This window comes from Nylanderia fulva, unplaced genomic scaffold (assembly GCF_048542155.1).
Source record: "Nylanderia fulva isolate GAGA-0341 unplaced genomic scaffold, ASM4854215v1 Scaffold11, whole genome shotgun sequence".
NCBI classification, from domain to species: domain Eukaryota; kingdom Metazoa; phylum Arthropoda; class Insecta; order Hymenoptera; family Formicidae; genus Nylanderia; species Nylanderia fulva.
Genome location: NW_028189302.1, coordinates 5475812 through 5494844, shown reverse-complemented (window position 1 = coordinate 5494844; position 19033 = coordinate 5475812). Strand labels below are relative to the sequence as shown.

Sequence of the window (19033 nt, the reverse complement as noted above, 5' to 3'; positions counted from 1 at the left end):
ATTTATATAATTATAAATTGCACCAATTTGTTATTAATAATTATATTAATTATATTTAATATAATTATATAAATATGCTCCAATTAAATATATAATTAATAATTATAGTAATTATTAAATGTAATATAAAATTAATATAACATGTTAAGTATGATTTTATTATATATAATTAATATTATTTAATAATTATATACATATATAATACATTGTATATATTATATATAATTATTATACATATATACATTATTATATTTTATACATATATTTGACAATTTCATAATTTATAATTAGATGCTCGTTATTTGACTTATCGAAATTACTTAAATGTCTCATTTACTACATTTTCAAAAATATATGCTTTATTAACACTATTAACACTTTGCAAAAATATACGTACAATTTATTCTTGATTTTATTAATGACAACAAATAGCTGACATTTCTGATAAGTAATGATTGTAAGCAATTTTTTAATTTTTGACATATATATAAAAATAACTGAATTTTTCTCATCATTGTTTTTCAAAGATGTTCTTTATAAAAAAAGATTAAAATTATGTGGATTATTTTATAATAACTTGCAACGATTATGTGGATAATTATATTATAAAGACGCAGAACACAGAATCGGATATATCTCGTCGTATCCGGAAAGAGCATGAGTGATACTGTGATAGCACCCACATATTTACAATACAACGTTCTTGTATGTATTTTGGTATATTATTTCATTTCTATATTATGGAGATCTTTTTTTTTTATAATTTGAGACTTATATACAATTGCGAAATTTTTTATCAAATCTAATGCTATAATATATAATAAAAATTTCACAATATATACAAGACTTATTGTTTCTTTATATAATACTTAATAATTATTATTAAAACCAGATTAGATTTTCTCTTGATTATTTAAAAAAAACATACGATTTTATATAACACAATTACTAAATATTCGTGTATAAATATCTATACAAAAAGAGATTGAAATATAAGATAAAGAAAAATTAAATATCAAATTGGCATATTCATTTCTCCTGATCAATTTGATTTTTTAACGTAAATTGCCACTGAATATAAATATAATTGAAATAATTCTCCGTCATTATATAAAATTTGTTCTATTAAATTAATCTAATATCAAATAATAGATAATATTATTATTGTACTATATTTAATTCGTTTCAAATATCATCCTAAAGTGTTCCTGAAGGTCCTTCAAACTTCCAAAAATATCTTCTTTGGGTATTTTGTTCTCATCAATCTCACCTTCATGTTTAATTAACAAAGCATTCCAATCAGCAGTTTTTGCTCCAAAATAATCATTGTCCAGATTATCACCAATATGCATTGCTTCTTGAGGCGATATTTTTTCTTCTCGAAGATGCTTTACTAATCTTAATGCTTCCTTGAATATTTGCAAACTTGGCTTTTCCACACCAAAATCGTACGAAGTCAAAACAAAAGTAAAATATTGATGCATTTGAGTATCCTTGAGGACTGATTCTAATTGTACATCGAAATTTGATATGACACCCAGAATGATATCCTTTTTTTGCAAGTAGTCGAGTAGATCAGTTGCACCAGGATATTTGTGCCAACATCTGCTGGTGCCGTAACATTTTATCAGGCTATTAGCAACCTGGAAAAGAAAATAAGAGAATTAATGACAGTTATTAATAAAAGAATAAAAATTTTGTCTCAATATTTAGTATAAAAATGGATAGTAAATAATATAAGAAATAAATATATAAAATATTTGTATGCACAGGAGATTTTACTTTTACATTTTTATGAAATTTATATATTATTGTATATTTTATAAAATAATCATTTTTATAAACGATTATTTATAAAAATGTTCATTTATAAAAATGATTATTTTATAAAATACAATGATACTTATATATAAATTTCATAAAAGTGTAAAAATAAAATCATCTGTGTCTAAAAAAATTTTACCTTGTCTAATTGATTCTTCGACACAGAAGCATGCTGATCTCCGAATACATTATGCACGAGTGTTCTCCACCAGTTCTCCCATCCTAAACCAGTATGCTTGCCGTATATCGGGTGCTCCTTACTAAGCTGCGTGAAATTGCTTTTAAAACTTTGCGCCAATTTCTTTGGTTCGACGACTAAACCATGTTGAGAACCAATTTCACTGTAATGCTTTTCGAGCTCCGTCATTAATAACGTGCCGGTCACATCGAAAGTCACGAGACGAGGCCGAACACGATTCATATCCTAAATAGATTTCAGTAAGAGAGAGGGAGAAATAGAGGAATTCTTGATGATTTCAGAACGTTTCAAAACACTAGACAAAAGATTCAGAGGAGCAAATTGCAGCCGCGATAATACACACTTTGCACCTGCACACATAATTTCCAAACAAAGATGCCAGTGACATCTGACGACTAAAGAGTCAAGTTCAATTATCGAAATCGAAATCTCGATCACTTGTCGATCGATCGAACTTTTCAAGATTTGAAAGAACCGCGCATATTACATCCTTTCCTTCTCTTCATCTATATCTGTACAACTTTTGAAGATTTATTTATAAATTGTCATTGTATCATTTTTCTTCATATGCATATTATTTCTTTCTACGACATGTTTGTATATTTTATGGAGACGATTTTTACAATTTTTATTTCTTGTAATCACTTTATTTTTGCATCGCACTTCTGCGAATATAACAAATCATTTTATTAACACTATTAAAAAAAGGTCGGAAAAGATATGCCAAAACATTTAATTAAAGAATTTTTTATTTCGTTTTTCTTGTTATGAATACATTTTATTCTCTCATAACAAGATATATTTCACTTAATAAAAAAATTTAAAGCAGCTCATTTCGAGCAGAGAATATTCAAGGAATGACTAATTTATAAATAAATTGGTTTATTACAAAGTTGTACATGGATACAAGGTGGCGCATTTTTTTCTTATTATAAAAAGAATCGATCGTCCCGTCCGTTGCACAGCATTCCGGCCAAAATTTAAAAAAAAGTTTTCGGCCAATGAGAACCGACGAGATTATCGCCGACAATATAATAATGTCCCTTATAAATATACACAATATATAATAGCTAATTATACATAATCATCTTAATTATTTTATACATATATATATGTAATATAACTATATATATGTAACGAGAGGATAATAATAATAATATATAACATATATAATATTAAATTGATTGAAAAATTCATTCGTTTTAGTTTATTAATCTTTTTCATCTATTATTAACTTTATCAAAACTCTGTAGAAAAAAACGAATGAATTTCTCTGATCAACATAATATATTAATAAATTAATTTTACGGCAGTCGTCGGTTTTGTCGTCGCTAAAATTTCATATTTGCACAAACGATCGATTAATGGATCCATTAATCTCGCCCTTACATACATATGCATATTGCAGCGTAAAAAATGTTATCTAGATATAGTGGTCAGTCTCACAATCGTTATTTTTAATGTTTATGCGAAATTTTATGTTCACTCTTTGCTTAAATCTCTCCCTAAAGCTTTTAGAGTATTGAAATTTTTTAATATTTTGAATTGACGGATATATTGAACAAATTATATATATATAATTTAAAATTAATTTAATATAATTGTAATTAATTTAAAATAAGTTTATCAAAATTTTCAGTAATTTTATTCTAAGAGAATGAAAATAATTATTTATATATACATATGTATATTATTTTCCATTTTTATTACTATATTTTATAATATAAAAATTTCAAAATTTCCGAAATGTTTATGAGAATCCTTACGAGAGATATAAATTATATAACGCATCTGCGGACATATCAATATTTAGATTTTCTTTAAATTTGTTTATCAATTAAATTTTAATACGCGAGAACACGCGTCTTTATAGTGAATATTTTATTATATAAAATTTGTATCTTTTAGATATATTTATATATATTTATAGAAAATGCATATATCAAAAATTTTGTGAACACAATCCAATTGTCTTTGTCTATTATTAAAATTTATATATGTATATTATATATATAAAATTATTTAATATATATTCAGTTTATATTATAATAAATAATTATTATAATTTTATATATGTATACATATATATCATTTAATACAATTTTAATTAAAAATAAAACAAAATATATAATATAATCGAAACTTGATCAAATTAGATTACAATTTTTTTCGGCAATGATAACACCATTACCACGTGTTCTCGCGAATTAATTATATAGAAACTGAATGTTTATCATTTTGAGATATCAATAATTTGATAAAATAACAAAAATTTGCACAAAATTATGAACAATACGTTGGTATAATATTGACATCGATAAATCAATTCTACTATGATATATAATGCATGGAGAGTTAATGCACGGTTTTCAAAGTTATTATGAATAAGTTAGCTGTATTTAGAATCATGAAATTAAAAGAGAAAATATTTTTGTTGCTCTCTTACAATAAGTTTTAAGTATAATTTTTTAACCGTAAAATCACATTATTTTTTAAAATACTTTGACCATAAAATTTCATTTTTAAAACTGTAAAACTATATATATATATATACACACAATAATTTTACAGTTTAGAAAAGTACAGTTTATGTTTTTGTAATTACAAAAATTTTGCAATATTAAAAGAGCGTTGTTTATTTAAATAATTTCGTTGATCTTTCGCTCCTTTTACAATTGTCTCCACAATATTTGTATATAATTTTTAAATTACTATATTTTTTATTTTATGCATATTTTATATATTATTAATTTTTTATTAAATTTGTAATTTAATAAAAAATTATTATCTAATTAAAAATTAATAGATCTATAAGTAAATTTTTGTATCCTGTACTTTTGTGTGTGTATATAAACATATACACAATATATTTTCATATCTTTTTTCATCAATAGAGCTTCATTTTAATCTATTTTCTCCACTACTCTAGAAAATTCGAGTATTTATTTAAATACTCAAATATTTTTCTATTGTTACATTGATACATCATTTACAACGTCATATTTGCAACTATTTTGCAATTTTTTCTTTAATTTAATATCATTGATAAAATTAATATAATATTAGCTAATTAATATTAATCAATCAACATATCACATATCAGTACGGATTTATATAATGATATTTGCTAATATTAATTAATCAATATCAATTTAATAATCCTAATATTATATTAATTGATTATTTAATAATATAAGAAATGAATTATTTTTTCACAATATGTTGACAACCATTGTCATCTCTATTATCTCTCAATCGTGTTTTGATGTTAAAAGCAATTATATGCTAAAGAAATCGTGAAGCAAACTTTACTGATCTGTATAAAAATATATATATATATATATATATATGTGTATGTGTGTGTGTATGTATGTGTGTACAATATGTATATAAATTTACGTAGAAAAGGAATATTAAACTTAGTTGCGAGAGAGTCGGCTTATCAAATAAATAAATAAAACAATCTATCTATTATATATATTATATATAATCCAGACGGAATCATAGCAATTCTTTGCCAAGTATTGTTTACCTTTATAAAATATTAAACGCTAAATTTAATTTAAATATAAATTTAGATTTAAATAAAAACATTAAATGCTAAATTTAATTTAAATATAAACTTATATTTGTTTGTGAGCTATATGTGATTCAGTCTCGATCATCACAAATATTAATTACGATAAATTATAATAGGGAGACGATATAATAATTATTAGTATTATATATTTCACAGTAAAGAAATAATAAGAGATCATACAGAAATGTACAATTATGATCTATCGCGGGAAAAATGTGATCGATTGGCGTTATCCTTTGATAGATCAAACTTTTCGATGTTTGATTATGAAAAAACTGTTATCGTTTCCTGGTTATATGATTGTCGGTGAGTTTTTGCAAATCCGATGGGCAATTTAAACTAGCTTTTCCCCGATTTTCTAGACGATGTTGCGCGATTCAATAGCGGACCCAAAAATCCGAGATCTAGAACTTTGCACTTCAGAAAACTTTAATGTTAAATAATTATACATAATTGCCGGCAATTACATATAATTTTTAATCTTTAAATTTTAATTTACATTTTAATTTAATTTTAGTTTACATAATATTAATTTTAATATACATATTTTATCAAACATGTTCTTTTATCATAATAAAACGCCATCAAATCTATATAATTTTGATTCTTCCAACCAGAAAAATTTTATAAATAACTTAGTCCCAATTTTTTTCTTGAATAAGACAAAAATGACTCGCTTAGTATTGGACAGGATTGATAATGCCTATTGCACATGTCTTATTTTTGTAAATCAGATCCAATCTTTAAGCAAAGAGTCATTTTATTTAGCCTTTTTTCTCAGAAATATTATAATTCATAGATCCGTGGTTCCTTATATCTCAAAATGTGAAAATATATTTTACTTTTCGAGCATTTACATATTTTTTTTATCGCACATGCGATATGCTTCACTACAAAAAAGTTTTGAAAAACTGGCCTTTAATTTTTTTTTCCACGGATTTTTGGATCAATCAATAATCAATTCTCACGTTTGATTAATTCTTGATATATGTGTAGCTCTTAGGTACATAATCCTGACTTTACTTAATCTGTATAAATATTAAGTTGATTGTTCATAATTTTATTATATTATTCTTAAACTTATAAAAACAATCAAATGCAAGCAAATTATTTTCATCAACTTAATATATCAGATTCCAATAATTTCTAGTTATTGCAACATACACATATTCAAACTATTCTTGCGTATTATCAAAGTTGTTCTTTTTTTTTGTGCGTGCGCAATTAGAACGAAAAAAAACCTGAAAACAACCATATGATCACAGTTGTGACTTGTCTTCAGCAGGTACTCGGCTTATACATTTTTTAGCCCGTTTTCTTTCTCACGTTTAGCGCTAAGTATCGAGAAAATAGTCAAAAATGATTAGAACTGTTTCTGATTTTTATATTAAATAACTTCGACTTTACATTTCTGACTATCTCCTTTTGTCCAATAAAGATTTATAACAGTTGTCATCGTCTATAGATTTTGTGACTGTCTAGAAATCAATCTTTCATATATTTGTTATCGAAAAATTGATAAAAGTTCTATAGATGATGAAATCTGGAAGACCTATAAAATCAGAATTGAACAAACGTGCGCTAAACGTGTAATCAAAATGTGCCCACCTCTTCTTTATTAACTAGGAACTAACAGTTTTTACTTATTTATTCTTTTTTCTCCCTTATTTGTGTCTCTCTCTTCTCTCTCTATAGAAATATCTCTAAGTATTATATTTTCTAAAATTATCTATATATCAAAAATCGCTGGTCCAGTTTGCCAATCTGATTGCCACTTTCATTTTTTTTAAATCTAGATCTATCTCTTTTCTTCTCTGTCATTTTTTTCTACTAATACTGTCTAAATACAGACTAACAACAGGTTTTGTCAGTCACGTCGCTGTATAAATCTTTGTCTTTATTTATTGCTATAGGATCATCAATGTAATCGCTATTTATTAATTTATGTCATGGAGCGTCACGTGACTCGGAAATAAATGCAAAAACCCGTCTCTTTCTTATTTTCACTTTTTGGACCCGGGCGAGAATAGATTGGCAGCATGGAGCTTGTACAAGATGTCCTAAAACAACTGTCAAATATCCTTCTAAAAAAGTAAAATCTTTATCAGTTAATTTAGATAATTATTTTTTGACAAAAAATGTCGATTTGAATTCCAAATTTTTTTGGAATATTTATAATTAAAATTATATTTATAATTAAATTTTAAACTAGTGAGTCATAATCATATGAAAAATCCCATTCTTATATTTTAATAAAATTTTTAAATAATTTATATAATTTATAAAGATTTTATAATATTTTTAACATTTCCTATAATAAGAGACTATTTTCATAATTTCATCTCGATGTAGGAAGTTTAGAAATAAAATGTTTATTTAAAAATATTTTTGAAAAAGAATTCTTATAAAAATATCTATAGAGAGATCTATAAAGTTATATATTTAGTTAAATACTTTTAAGAGCTGAAACTTTTAAAATTTGATATTTCAAATGCAATTATAGATAAATATTACTTTCTTTTTTATCAGGATTTTGGACTTTAGTTGTTCTAGAACAGCTTGTGTACATTTTTAAGCAGTGGCACTTGAGTGTAGAAAGGCGAGAGCGTAAACCACCAGTTTGAACCGCTGTTTAGTGTAAGAAATCTGAGCGTCTCTTACTTTACAATATCATCACAGTACTTTGATGTGTGTTTATATTGCTAAACCTTAAGACTTAAAGATTATCGGCTCGAAAAATGGCGGTTTACGTCAGTCCATCGCTAGAATTAACTTATTATTCTTAACACGATAAATTGCATCTAAATGGCATTTAAACCTTCAAAATGAAGATTAAAACCCTTTCAGAGCCATTTTGCTGCCCGGGAATAGTGCACTTTAACCTAAACTTAAATCTATCTGCATATACAGGGTGATCCATATGTACTGCAATTAATTATTGACATCTCAAGATATGTTAATTCTGAAAAGATGTTTTGATTAAAAAATTTTTATATTTGAAAAGACAGAGAAAACTTACTTTTCTCATAATTGATATTTAAAGATTGAACATTTTCATTCAATAATCTTCTACTGGATTATTCTGTAATCACAAAATATTTCTCTTAAAATCTTAGAAAGATTCTTTTCTTTTATTTTATTAAAATAGTAAATATATATATTGATTTTTTATATATAAAATATTAATTTATATAAATTATTTTTATATAAAAGTTTTTTGTTTATTATTTATTCAGTATTTTTGAATTAATAATGTTAATAACAATATATGAAAAATAATTTAAATGTTAAATAAGAAATATTAAAAATCTTATATTTCATAAAGTTAAAATTCGAATATTCTCCACAAGGAAGAATCGTCTTCAAATTGAAATTTAAAGGATAGTTTAAGAATTTAAGAAGAGTTCTGCAATCTAAAATAAACAAAAAATAAATAAATATATATTGCAAGAGTCGAATGTCAAAAATTAGCCTTTTATATCTCAAAATTAAAAATTAAAATTTTTTGCTATAAAGAAACAATTCTTTCTAAATCTGGAAGATTTGAAAATCTTTCAAATTATCAAAATTTTTCGAATAGATTTTAATTAAAATTTGCGATTAAAAAATTATTTAATTTTTACATATTTATGGATACCCTGTATATGTATATATGTACATATTTATGCATATTTTTTCATAAGGAATAAATTAACCTTCTACGAAGGGCCGACATTAATTAGAGACCGACTGGTGTGACTGATTACCGACATTGATAGTTTGCAAGGATTTGCAATTCGATAATTGTTCAAGCTCTATGGACCTTATGGATTCTTCCATTTCCACATCTTTGATCTGAACGTTCTTTGCTATCTTGCTTTCATACTGATTAGAAGACTCGTCGTAACCGGAATCAGATGATGAATCGCTGAATGTCTTGGTACTTTGTTTGGAATTTGTTTCTGTATTTGATGATGATGTAGATTCGACGCTATGAGCAGGACTAACAGATGCCGAACTGTGAATGGGGCTAATGGATGCCAAAGAAGCAGTAAGCTGCCGCCTGGTGAAACAGCTTATGCAGGGTTTGAGAAAAGAAGGATGTATCATTACCTCGCCATTGGCACCTTTGAAGATACTGCCGCAACAAATCACTTCTCTAAACAAAACAAAATAATAATCTATAATAAGTATATTGATATTTATATGATTTCGCCATGTGTATATACATTGGCATCTTTAAAGATATTGCTATAATAAATCATTAAAAAATGCTGAATAAATGCAAATGTATAGAAGTACTTATTTGCAGTATAAATATATTCTTAGCATTTTTAAAATTCTCGTTATTATAAGTTTATAAAAATCAATTAAATACTTTTTATATTTTAATATTACCTTTTGTAGTATGATAAATCAATGAAATAAAAATCATCTTCTTTAATATCTTGATCTTCAGAAGTGAGATCCAATTTTTCACTAGCATTAATATCGTCGTCGTCTGAAGCACTTTCTGATCTGCTCGAAGTTTTACTATCAGTTAATCTGTAATCTTCTGCAAAGAACAAAATAATTGTTATTGTTTATCAAATATTATCATTAAGATATATACAAGTATTAGTTTTTTATTGTATATTATTGGCATACAAAGTTTAGCATTTTTTAAATGCTGAATCATATATTAATAAAAAAATTAATATATATACTTTTTTTTTATAATCTAATAATATTTTATTTCTATGGTTTTTTTTAAACTTATTGAATTAATTAATTTTGATTAAAAATAAATTCTTATTATAAATTTAATAAAAAACTATAGTTATATTAAAATTTTATTAATTAATTTTATGAATTTATATTAATATACAAATAAAATATAAATAAATAAAATCTTATTTCTAATTAAAAATTTGTAACTAACCAGTTAAATCATCGCTCATCGCCGGACTTTGTTCTCGATCTGTCTCTGTTTTTATGTAAATGTGTTTCTTTTTGAGAAACTTGTCGGGTTTATCCTTAAGTTTCCTTTTATTTTTTGCTTTAAATTTTGTCAGCGATTTAATACCTGGACCGGCACGTGCATCCACAACCTGCACAAACAAATTGTTTTTTCTTAAAGAAAAAATAATTGTAGAAGATAAAACATATAACTGCAGTAACATCAGTTTAGAAAAATTATGCAAATAATATGCATTTCTCATTAATAATTATTAAGAATATTTTTGATATCTCGATTAATTAATAAGATATTTACTAAAAAATAATGTATTCATATAATCTTGAATTTAATAATAAAACGAAAAAATTAAGTATATGTTGCGTTCAATTTCTGCACCTGATTTTTATATATTACATATATACTTTATTTTCTAATTCCAATTTCCTGAATTCTTTAATTTAAATTTAGTATTGATATTAATAACATAAGAGTTTGTCAAGATAATGATTTAAGATTAATACTAACATGTTTCCAGTTGCGATTACTTCCTGGAGGTAGCTTCTTGAATCTCTTAACTAGAAGCACACATGCATTACATATTTCACCACTACGCCTCTCCTCAAGCTGAAAACATGGCATAAAGTCGTCTTCATACTTTTTACTGTCTGTGAATCTCGAACTGCAACAAAATTGATAACAATTTATGCTATAAAATACATACAATATATATCATACGATAAAACTATATCATTAAAAATAAAATTGTTAGTAAAATATATATAATTGTAATATATCATGATACTAACTCAGAAATAACATATGCATTATAAATTACATAACATTTTTTAAATAACATTAATGTGTAACAATATACTAAAATATGAATTGAATATATATAATTAAACAGTAATTTTTATTACAAATTTATTATGTTGCTGTATAATACACAGCATGCACATACACACACACACAACTTTAGCATATTTCTCTACCTGCTAGATTTGGCTTTACAAATGCAACAGCCTGTACTAGATCGGTACACCTTTGGTTTGTGAAAACTGAACATCCTGTCTGCTGTATGAATCACTATCGTTTCTGTAATTTAAACAATACATTATATTATTATAAATATATATTACATATATAATATAAACAATTACATTTTATTTCAACAAAATTTCAAAGTTGTTTTTTACTCATCTTATCATATCAAAAGTTAAAATATATATTATTCATATATTTAAATTTTTTTCACAGAACAAATATTCCAAAAACTAAAATCTATTCAAATAGGAAATTGGATATAAATAAAAAATAAAAAATATACATGTATAAAGTAGCATTATACATATCTCATAACAGAAACTTAATGTGAAAAATATCTAAAATTTAAGATATTTATGCAAAATTTTATAAAAATCCAATTTCTCATAAATGTGAAACAATTTATAAAGGATACGTCCTGTACGAATTTCGCATAGTATGAAAATAAATGCGGTGAAACTGTACAATATGTTAAATTAAGATTGATATTTGAAGTTAAACATGCCTGATGTTCACGAGGTAACGAAGATGTGGAATTGTCCAAAATATACGGTCGTAGCAATAAACACGAGAATAACGTTAAGTCTTTGTAAAAATTGTCGCGATAATCATTAATTTCATCAAGCGCGTTTACGATTAGCTTCATGTTTCGTAGAAGAAGCGCAAAAAGATCGAACTTCTGGAAGTTAATGGAAGCAACACCGTCACAATGTCGACGTAAAAACACGTCGCCAAATATGAAAAGGGACGCCGACACGATCACGTGTTCTCCTTACTCCAAAATAAGGATATCTGTCCCTTTTAAACTACAGCGACACACTTCTTCACTTCTCTCGTATAATCTTTCTCCGAAAATTAATTATTGCAATGTCAAAACTTTTGCCAAATATGCAAGTAACTTATGTCAGGTATAGAAACGACGCCGTTTTAATCCGGTCACTAAATAATTCTCCCAAAATGAATCTGTACGGATATCTGTCCCTTTACTCCGCTGCTGTCCTTTTTCTTTTTTCGAATCACCACCGATGATATCGAAAACGAAAATCACACTGACAAGTGTGTACGTTCGCAAAAATAACGCCGATTTGCCTCTGCCACTTGTTCTTTCAAAATGGAAGAGAAAATCTGTCGTCTCTTGTCACTTTGACGGGACGCAACCTTCACTTTTCCTAGCGCTCTTTACTCCAGTTTATTCGAGATATCGATAATCGGATGGACTCGTGTTTAATAATATAATCAATAATATTTTTAGATAAAAAGCCACTTGTTTACAACGATATCTGCACAGTCGGCGAACGTGACGCGACACAGAGAGAAGCGTGGCTTTGCTATGTGCGCACCGGGTAGCGTCACCAAGCAGCGCGCGCATGCGCAGTCCGTGCGTTCCCCCACCACTCATATTTGCGCAAACGCGTTCTTCCTCGTTCCCCCTCATTCGTCGAGCGGTCTTTGACTAATTGCGAGCGCGTATTTCGCGCGTACTTGCCCTTGCGAGGTGTCAACCTAACCAAAACTACACATTTTTTATTCTACGCGAACTAGACTTTAATTTGACAAAATAAAATGATCTTGTCTTAAAATCGGGGATGATATTTATAATTTATAACGTAAAAATTTATATTTATTAATGACGTTTCGTTCGCGATTTTTTTGACAATAATAAAAGAAATAATTGGAACGTTTTCTTTTTCGATTATCGTGCATTATCGCGAAGCCGTTTGTCGAGCTCTTGCGAGATCTTGTTTACCGAATTTTAAAAGCGGGTCAGCGACGTCACGATCAAACGATCGGCCAATGAGCGAAGAGGCCGAGCGGGGGGTGTGACCGAATTCGCGATCTCGATTGGCCGACAGCGGGAGATCGAGAGAGATGGAGCACACTCGACAAACTCGTTCTCCTTCGGAGTCGCTCTCGACTCTAGTGTGCACACGTGCACTCGTTCACGTATCCGTCGTGTTCGCTAACGAAACACTTTCGAATGACAAGGTTAGAGTACAAACAAGCACACACGCGAATGGAAGATTCGTTTTCATTATTATTGTTTTAAATCTGAAACGCGTCAAGGAAATTGTTTCACGTCTTATTCCTTATTTATTTTTTTTTCGATATTAAATCGATATGACATTTCAGGATCTTAGCATGTCAAAAGTATTCTCTAAGTGTAGAAAAAATATACTATTGCATTATATATCTATTATATTACTTTATCTATGATTTTTTTAGAGAGAGAGAGAGCGAGAGAAAGAATTTTTTCTCTCATAACCTTATCTTGAAAAAGATGGTCGACTTGATATTGTCCGAATAAATAATGTAATTTTTATAGATTCTTTTGATTTAACAATTTAATTTAATCCGACTTAGAAATGAAAAAAATATGCTATTTTTGGGACTTTGTTTACCGCGAAGTGTTAATGTATTTTCGATCATTTATCAGGATTGACCCCGATCTCTCGAAGGTCATCACTGATAGCGGTGCAACTAATGATTGCATATATCTCATTGTGAGATAAGACAATCTTACAAAATTACTAATTGATATAGCTGCCAACAATTATTTATTTACGTGCGTATAAATATTAATTTTTAACTCGAGATCTATATTTTTATACATTTATAATATTCTATTCATTTTCATATATTTTTTTTTTAATTACAGTTGTATATTATTTTTATTGTGCAGTATATTTTTATTTTTAATATATACATATATATACATATATATATATATATATATATATATATATATATATATATAACATTTTGAATATCATTGCGAGCTTTGCGCGAATTTTCGAGCGAATTTCATAGCTTTCGTTACACGAGAAATTTTGTGTCGGAAGAAAATATATGAATAAGCGCATGTATATATAAAAAAAACAACGTTATTTTGAGAACAGCCGCGCCTCACATAATAATCCGCACGTTGCACTCTGTTTTGTGCTTTGTGATATTTTTAGCTCATCCATGTTTTGTCGACATGGCATCGCTGTTTTCTACATTGCGCATTTTATTTCTTCTTTCTCTCTCTTGCTTGTTCTTACCGGTTTTGCTGCGAATTCTTATCAAATGCAATCGATTTATATTAACTGCAGAATATATATTTTTTCATAAATATTCTTGAATAGCTTTGCTTGGATTTTATACATTTTTGGATCACAGATTTTTGGTTTGTCTTTAGTTGAAATAGATCCTAATTAATAATAAATATCAAGAGATAATATGTAAAATATCAATGATTATGTCATTTTTTAAGTCGCAAAATTAAAAAAAATATTAGAAAGAGTGATGTTGCATTTTTCAAAAGGAACAGAAGTACATAATTAAAATTGATTGAAGAATTATAGAATGTAAATGTTTTTCTACACGAGAGTAATGTCGAGAATAATGTACATCTTGATTAAAATTATGATAAATCCTGAAGTAATCAATTTTTAATATTTGCAAGTAAAATTAACGATGACATGTTGCGTTTATTCGAATTTTCTCCAAAAAAATGGCACATATTTTTCCCTCAAACTCTGTGTTATGTACTTCTCATGTTGTTCAATTAATTAATTTCCTTAATAATCGCAGCGATTTTTGCTCTACCGAGAAAATGAACTGGCGTCGAAAATGCGCCTGCGCATGCGAGAAAAAAATGTTAATGCGCTTTCCCCTCATTGCACGCGGTTGACGACGCGCGACAGGACACGACGAAAGGGAGCCGAAGAGGGTCGCGAGAAAGGATGTGTAAGAGCGTGGCGGCCGCCATCGTGGCCCCCATTTCCCTTTCTTCTCTCCCCACTCCACTTTTCAGAAGCCCCCTCGTCTACATACTCATATGATCGACATGCGTGAACTGACAGAATTCGGCAACTTCGTTTCCGTAATAATTAATCATTTTTTTCGAGTTCTCACACGTTAAATTAGGATTCTTTAAATTAAATTTATTCGTGAATGTAGATTGTCGTTTAATACAGACTGTTCATCTGGAAGAAGTAAAATATGGATAAACTGCAACAATAAAATTATTCAGAATTTGTCATAAGGGAAATAAACAAAATGTCAAAAGGCTAACGAATCTGTACGAGAATTGAAAATTGAAGATTAAGGCTATGATTAATCCGAACAGAAGGAATACAAATTTCTTCATTCTCATTGATGAAATTTTAATCGTGAGCTTGACGATTTAAATCATCCGTGTGCATAGAGATAGATAGAGGTAGGTTAGAACAGGGGTTGGGTTAGGTTAGACGAAGTTGACAATCCAGATAAGAAACGAGAAGTCTGTTCTTTTTTTAACTGCGCTAGAAGTACGATTGCACTTTCCACGAAATCGCGAATGAAGTAAACGTACAAAATTGTCAAGCATTATTATTTTCCGAAATATCAACTCGACGCGAGCGGAAAACGAGAGGGAAGCACGAAAAGCGCGGTTGAAACGCGAACAAACCCGGGATTCGCCGTGGCTCGAGTCGGCCGTCTGATAACGGCGGCGGCATGCGCCATGACAGATGATACCTGCGACGCTTCCGCGCGGTACATATGACACAAGCGTGCGGGTAATTCGCAATTTATGCATTTACAGCCTGGAAAAATCGCAAATGCGCGAGCTTACGAGACACGAGGACGCGTTCGAGAGTCCCCAAACGCGACGACGCCGCATCGTGGTCCGTAAAGCTGTTTCGCGAGAAGTCGCGGGAGAAATCCGCGCCATAACCACAAGAGAGAAGACTACTTGGGACGAGAGGATCTCTGGGTCGCGGTCGAGTTTCGCGTGACAGGAGCGGAGGACGTCGGCGTCGCGACGCGGTCGCGAAAAGCCGCTGGATGACGAGTCAGTATCGGCGGCCGCGAGAACATATTTGTCAGTCGCGCGGCAAGTCGTCTCGACATGTGACACTGACACTTCGGCGCTCGGCGACGGTCTCGCGCGACGCGGCCGCGCTGGCGCGGCCGCCGATCCCGTAGAGCTTTTTATTGATAAAGCGGCACGATTAATGAAGCGAGCACTTACCTCGAGACTCACGAGACAGGTGACGGCGGCCGGACACTTTTCGGACGAGCCTGTTTTGCGCACGCTCTTCGCGCTGCGTACGTACGCCACTGCTGCCACTTTCGCATTCCGCACGCCGGGAAGGAATTCGGCGGGAAATAATCCTAGGGAATTACGCGCGACAGGTTTTTTTTGGCCAATCAGCTCCCGGGGTCCGGAGTGAATTCTTCATGCGCGTAAACCTTTCATCGTGATTCCATGTGAACAAGTCTTGAGAAAGTTTGGCCTTGATTTCTCTTCTAATTTCGAAAACTAAAAATATGAAAACCAAATATTATAACATATAGATCTTCAACTAGGCGCACTATTTATGAAAAAATTAATTAATGCTTCTAAATAAATATTTTATTAAACAAAAGAATATAATTGATAATAAAGAAAAATATGCTAATTAAAAATTAAGCACAAGAAACACGCAAATTCGTATCTTCATCACGTTGAAACCAAATCATTTTTATTTCACAATATCAACTATTAAATATATAGATTTTATAATAAAATATAATTTCAGATTAAATTATTAATAGCGATTTTTGATCGAATTTGCCTGAAACTTTTGAACTGCATTTTCCATTATGTATGTCAAAAATTTATCAACCATCAACGTTATCGGCCATCTAGGACTGTACGATATATCCTCCAACACTTCTATGTATAAAGCACCATGCGATGTCATGTGATATACTGATTGTAATGTCACTTGCGGCCTTTCTTTCGGAAATGTTGATGGGAGATGAAAATGTACAAGAAAATGAAAGTCTCGTTGCTCTAACAGTATGCTAATCCAATTAAATTCTATAGCATCATATTCCAATATGCTACCACGCTGTAATACAGTTAGAGTCGCAATAAAATTTTTTCTTCGTTCAAAGTTTTGAATTACATTTTGTATCTGCAATAGAAAGTATATATAAATATTTTTTGTAAACTGTGCAATTATTTATAAAAATGAGATTTGTACCTTCTCATCCATAAACTTCTTCACTTCAGGAACATAATCCATTAGATATTTATTAGGCGGAAATGGTGGAATATGTAAAGACTCTGGTCCACCAAAAATATCTTCTAAGATATTGGATAGATAAAGTTGCGGCAAAATACGATTCCAATCTGGTCCGTAAAATGTGATACTGAGCACAGCTTCATAATTTTGCGATTTATTAATACGTGGAGGTAATCGAGAATAATCCATAGCAATGCGAATAAAAAATTTTGCTTCTGTAGGCTTTGTCCCTAATGGTAACATTATCACTTCTATATCTTCTGTAAATATCTCTGTTTCACAAACAAGTGTGCTGTATTCAAATTGCAAACGATCTCCTTGCTTTCCAAGTAATTGTACCTGGAAATAAAAAAAAAATTTAAATGTACTTACAAATTTCATTACAAGAACATATTTTTTTAATATCTTGAAAATACATGTACAATAATCTCATAGATGAAAGTAATTTTGACAATTATTGCTTACCTGACGGTCTTTATAATATAATAATAATTCAGTCAGCACATTGAGTAATGCATCAGTATCATTCGGATTCCATTTAGCAAGACTAGGTACCCAAGAAGACACAGTATCAATGTCCGGATCCGCTAGGAAATTTTGATCGTTGAATATGAAGTCTGGACCCATCTCAGGATATTGTGAATCAAATAATATATTCCAGACAAGATGCTCCCCTGCATAGGGAATTGATAACTTGAAACAATCATTTTTGTTTTTGTCACAACTTGATGATGCCGAATCCAATTTTATCAGACCATAACATATTCCTTGAGAAAATAAAATACATAATGAAAACACTAGACATAATTATTGAATATAAATGAGATATAATAAAGATTAACATTATAAACTTACCAAGTCTTTTAGTTTGCAAGACACGCTTTAAAAGTGGCTCTATGTAGGAATCTATAGTGCTTAAGAGTGGATGTTGTTGATTTAGCATCTTACTATAATTGTTAACACTACAAAAACTATAATCGCATAATCTAGATGTGTGAATTGATGCTTCACCACTTTCAATTCTTAGGTCAGGTCCTTAGTTTATACTTCCAATAATACACTGTATATATATAATTGAGTCAACTTTCATTAGATATCATTCCTTTTTAGACAATACTATGAAACATTTCACTGTTTCTGTAATTTTGACATTTCTCGAAACTATCTGCAATCAACGATTATTGAGGATTAATTAGAAGGCGAAATATATTACTCGATCACATATACTTTACAATTAGATAATTAAATACTTTGCAAATCCTTCGATCAGTTTATTGCTTATTGTTTTGTCTTGCTTCGTATTGAATACAAGAGAGAAAGAGAAGAAATATTGCCAAAAAATAATTAGTTACAACCATAGAATTGATAAATATGAAGATAGATAAACACAAAATATGAGAAGTTCTTAAAAGTTCCTAGTCTATGACCAA

The 19033-nt window shown here is 29.0% G+C and overlaps 3 protein-coding genes across 4 annotated transcripts; all 3 read right to left on the bottom strand.

Moving 5' to 3' along the window:
• Positions 1-273: 273 nt before the first annotated feature.
• On the bottom strand, positions 274-2437 carry LOC114936864 (rhythmically expressed gene 2 protein). Its single transcript, XM_029310194.2, has 2 exons — positions 1964-2437; positions 274-1643 (listed from the first exon to the last, which is right to left on the bottom strand). The coding sequence occupies exons 1-2, from the start codon at positions 2243-2245 to the stop codon at positions 1176-1178; spliced, it is 750 nt and encodes a 249-aa protein (XP_029166027.1). The 5' UTR covers positions 2246-2437; the 3' UTR covers positions 274-1175.
• A 317-nt stretch (positions 2438-2754) lies between these two features.
• Positions 2755-16665, bottom strand: LOC114936928 (SIN3-HDAC complex-associated factor). Of its 2 annotated transcripts, none has more exons than XM_029310278.2 (6): positions 16562-16665; positions 11514-11616; positions 11047-11200; positions 10504-10672; positions 9981-10137; positions 2755-9741 (listed from the first exon to the last, which is right to left on the bottom strand). In XM_029310278.2, the coding sequence occupies exons 2-6, from the start codon at positions 11585-11587 to the stop codon at positions 9318-9320; spliced, it is 978 nt and encodes a 325-aa protein (XP_029166111.1). In that variant the 5' UTR covers positions 11588-11616; positions 16562-16665; the 3' UTR covers positions 2755-9317. The 2 variants fall into 2 exon arrangements, with proteins under 2 accessions (XP_029166111.1, XP_029166110.1); XM_029310277.2 differs by lacking the exon at positions 16562-16665 and adding an exon at positions 12071-13072.
• Positions 16666-16923: 258 nt separating this feature from the next.
• Positions 16924-18960, bottom strand: LOC114936873 (BRISC and BRCA1-A complex member 2). The gene is made up of 5 exons (XM_029310207.2): positions 18854-18960; positions 18459-18768; positions 18069-18370; positions 17562-17942; positions 16924-17492 (listed from the first exon to the last, which is right to left on the bottom strand). The coding sequence occupies exons 2-5, from the start codon at positions 18544-18546 to the stop codon at positions 17121-17123; spliced, it is 1143 nt and encodes a 380-aa protein (XP_029166040.1). The 5' UTR covers positions 18547-18768; positions 18854-18960; the 3' UTR covers positions 16924-17120.
• Positions 18961-19033: the final 73 nt, after the last annotated feature.

Excerpts from the sequence above, each read along its gene's own strand:
- LOC114936873 (XM_029310207.2), bottom strand. The coding sequence starts at position 18,546 with ATGCTAAATCAACAACATCCACTCTTAAGCACTATAGATTCCTACATA. Across the intron at positions 18,371-18,458 it reads CTTGCAAACTAAAAGACTTG|GAATATGTTATGGTCTGATA; the intron begins GTAAGTTTATAA and ends TATTTTCTCAAG. Across the intron at positions 17,943-18,068 it reads TATATTATAAAGACCGTCAG|GTACAATTACTTGGAAAGCA; the intron begins GTAAGCAATAAT and ends TTTTATTTCCAG.
- LOC114936864 (XM_029310194.2), bottom strand. The coding sequence starts at position 2,245 with ATGAATCGTGTTCGGCCTCGTCTCGTGACTTTCGATGTGACCGGCACG. Across the intron at positions 1,644-1,963 it reads CGAAGAATCAATTAGACAAG|GTTGCTAATAGCCTGATAAA; the intron begins GTAAAATTTTTT and ends TTTCTTTTCCAG.
- LOC114936928 (XM_029310278.2), bottom strand. The coding sequence starts at position 11,587 with ATGTTCAGTTTTCACAAACCAAAGGTGTACCGATCTAGTACAGGCTGT. Across the intron at positions 11,201-11,513 it reads TGTAAAGCCAAATCTAGCAG|TTCGAGATTCACAGACAGTA; the intron begins GTAGAGAAATAT and ends ATTTTGTTGCAG. Across the intron at positions 10,138-10,503 it reads GATGAGCGATGATTTAACTG|AAGATTACAGATTAACTGAT; the intron begins GTTAGTTACAAA and ends TGTTCTTTGCAG.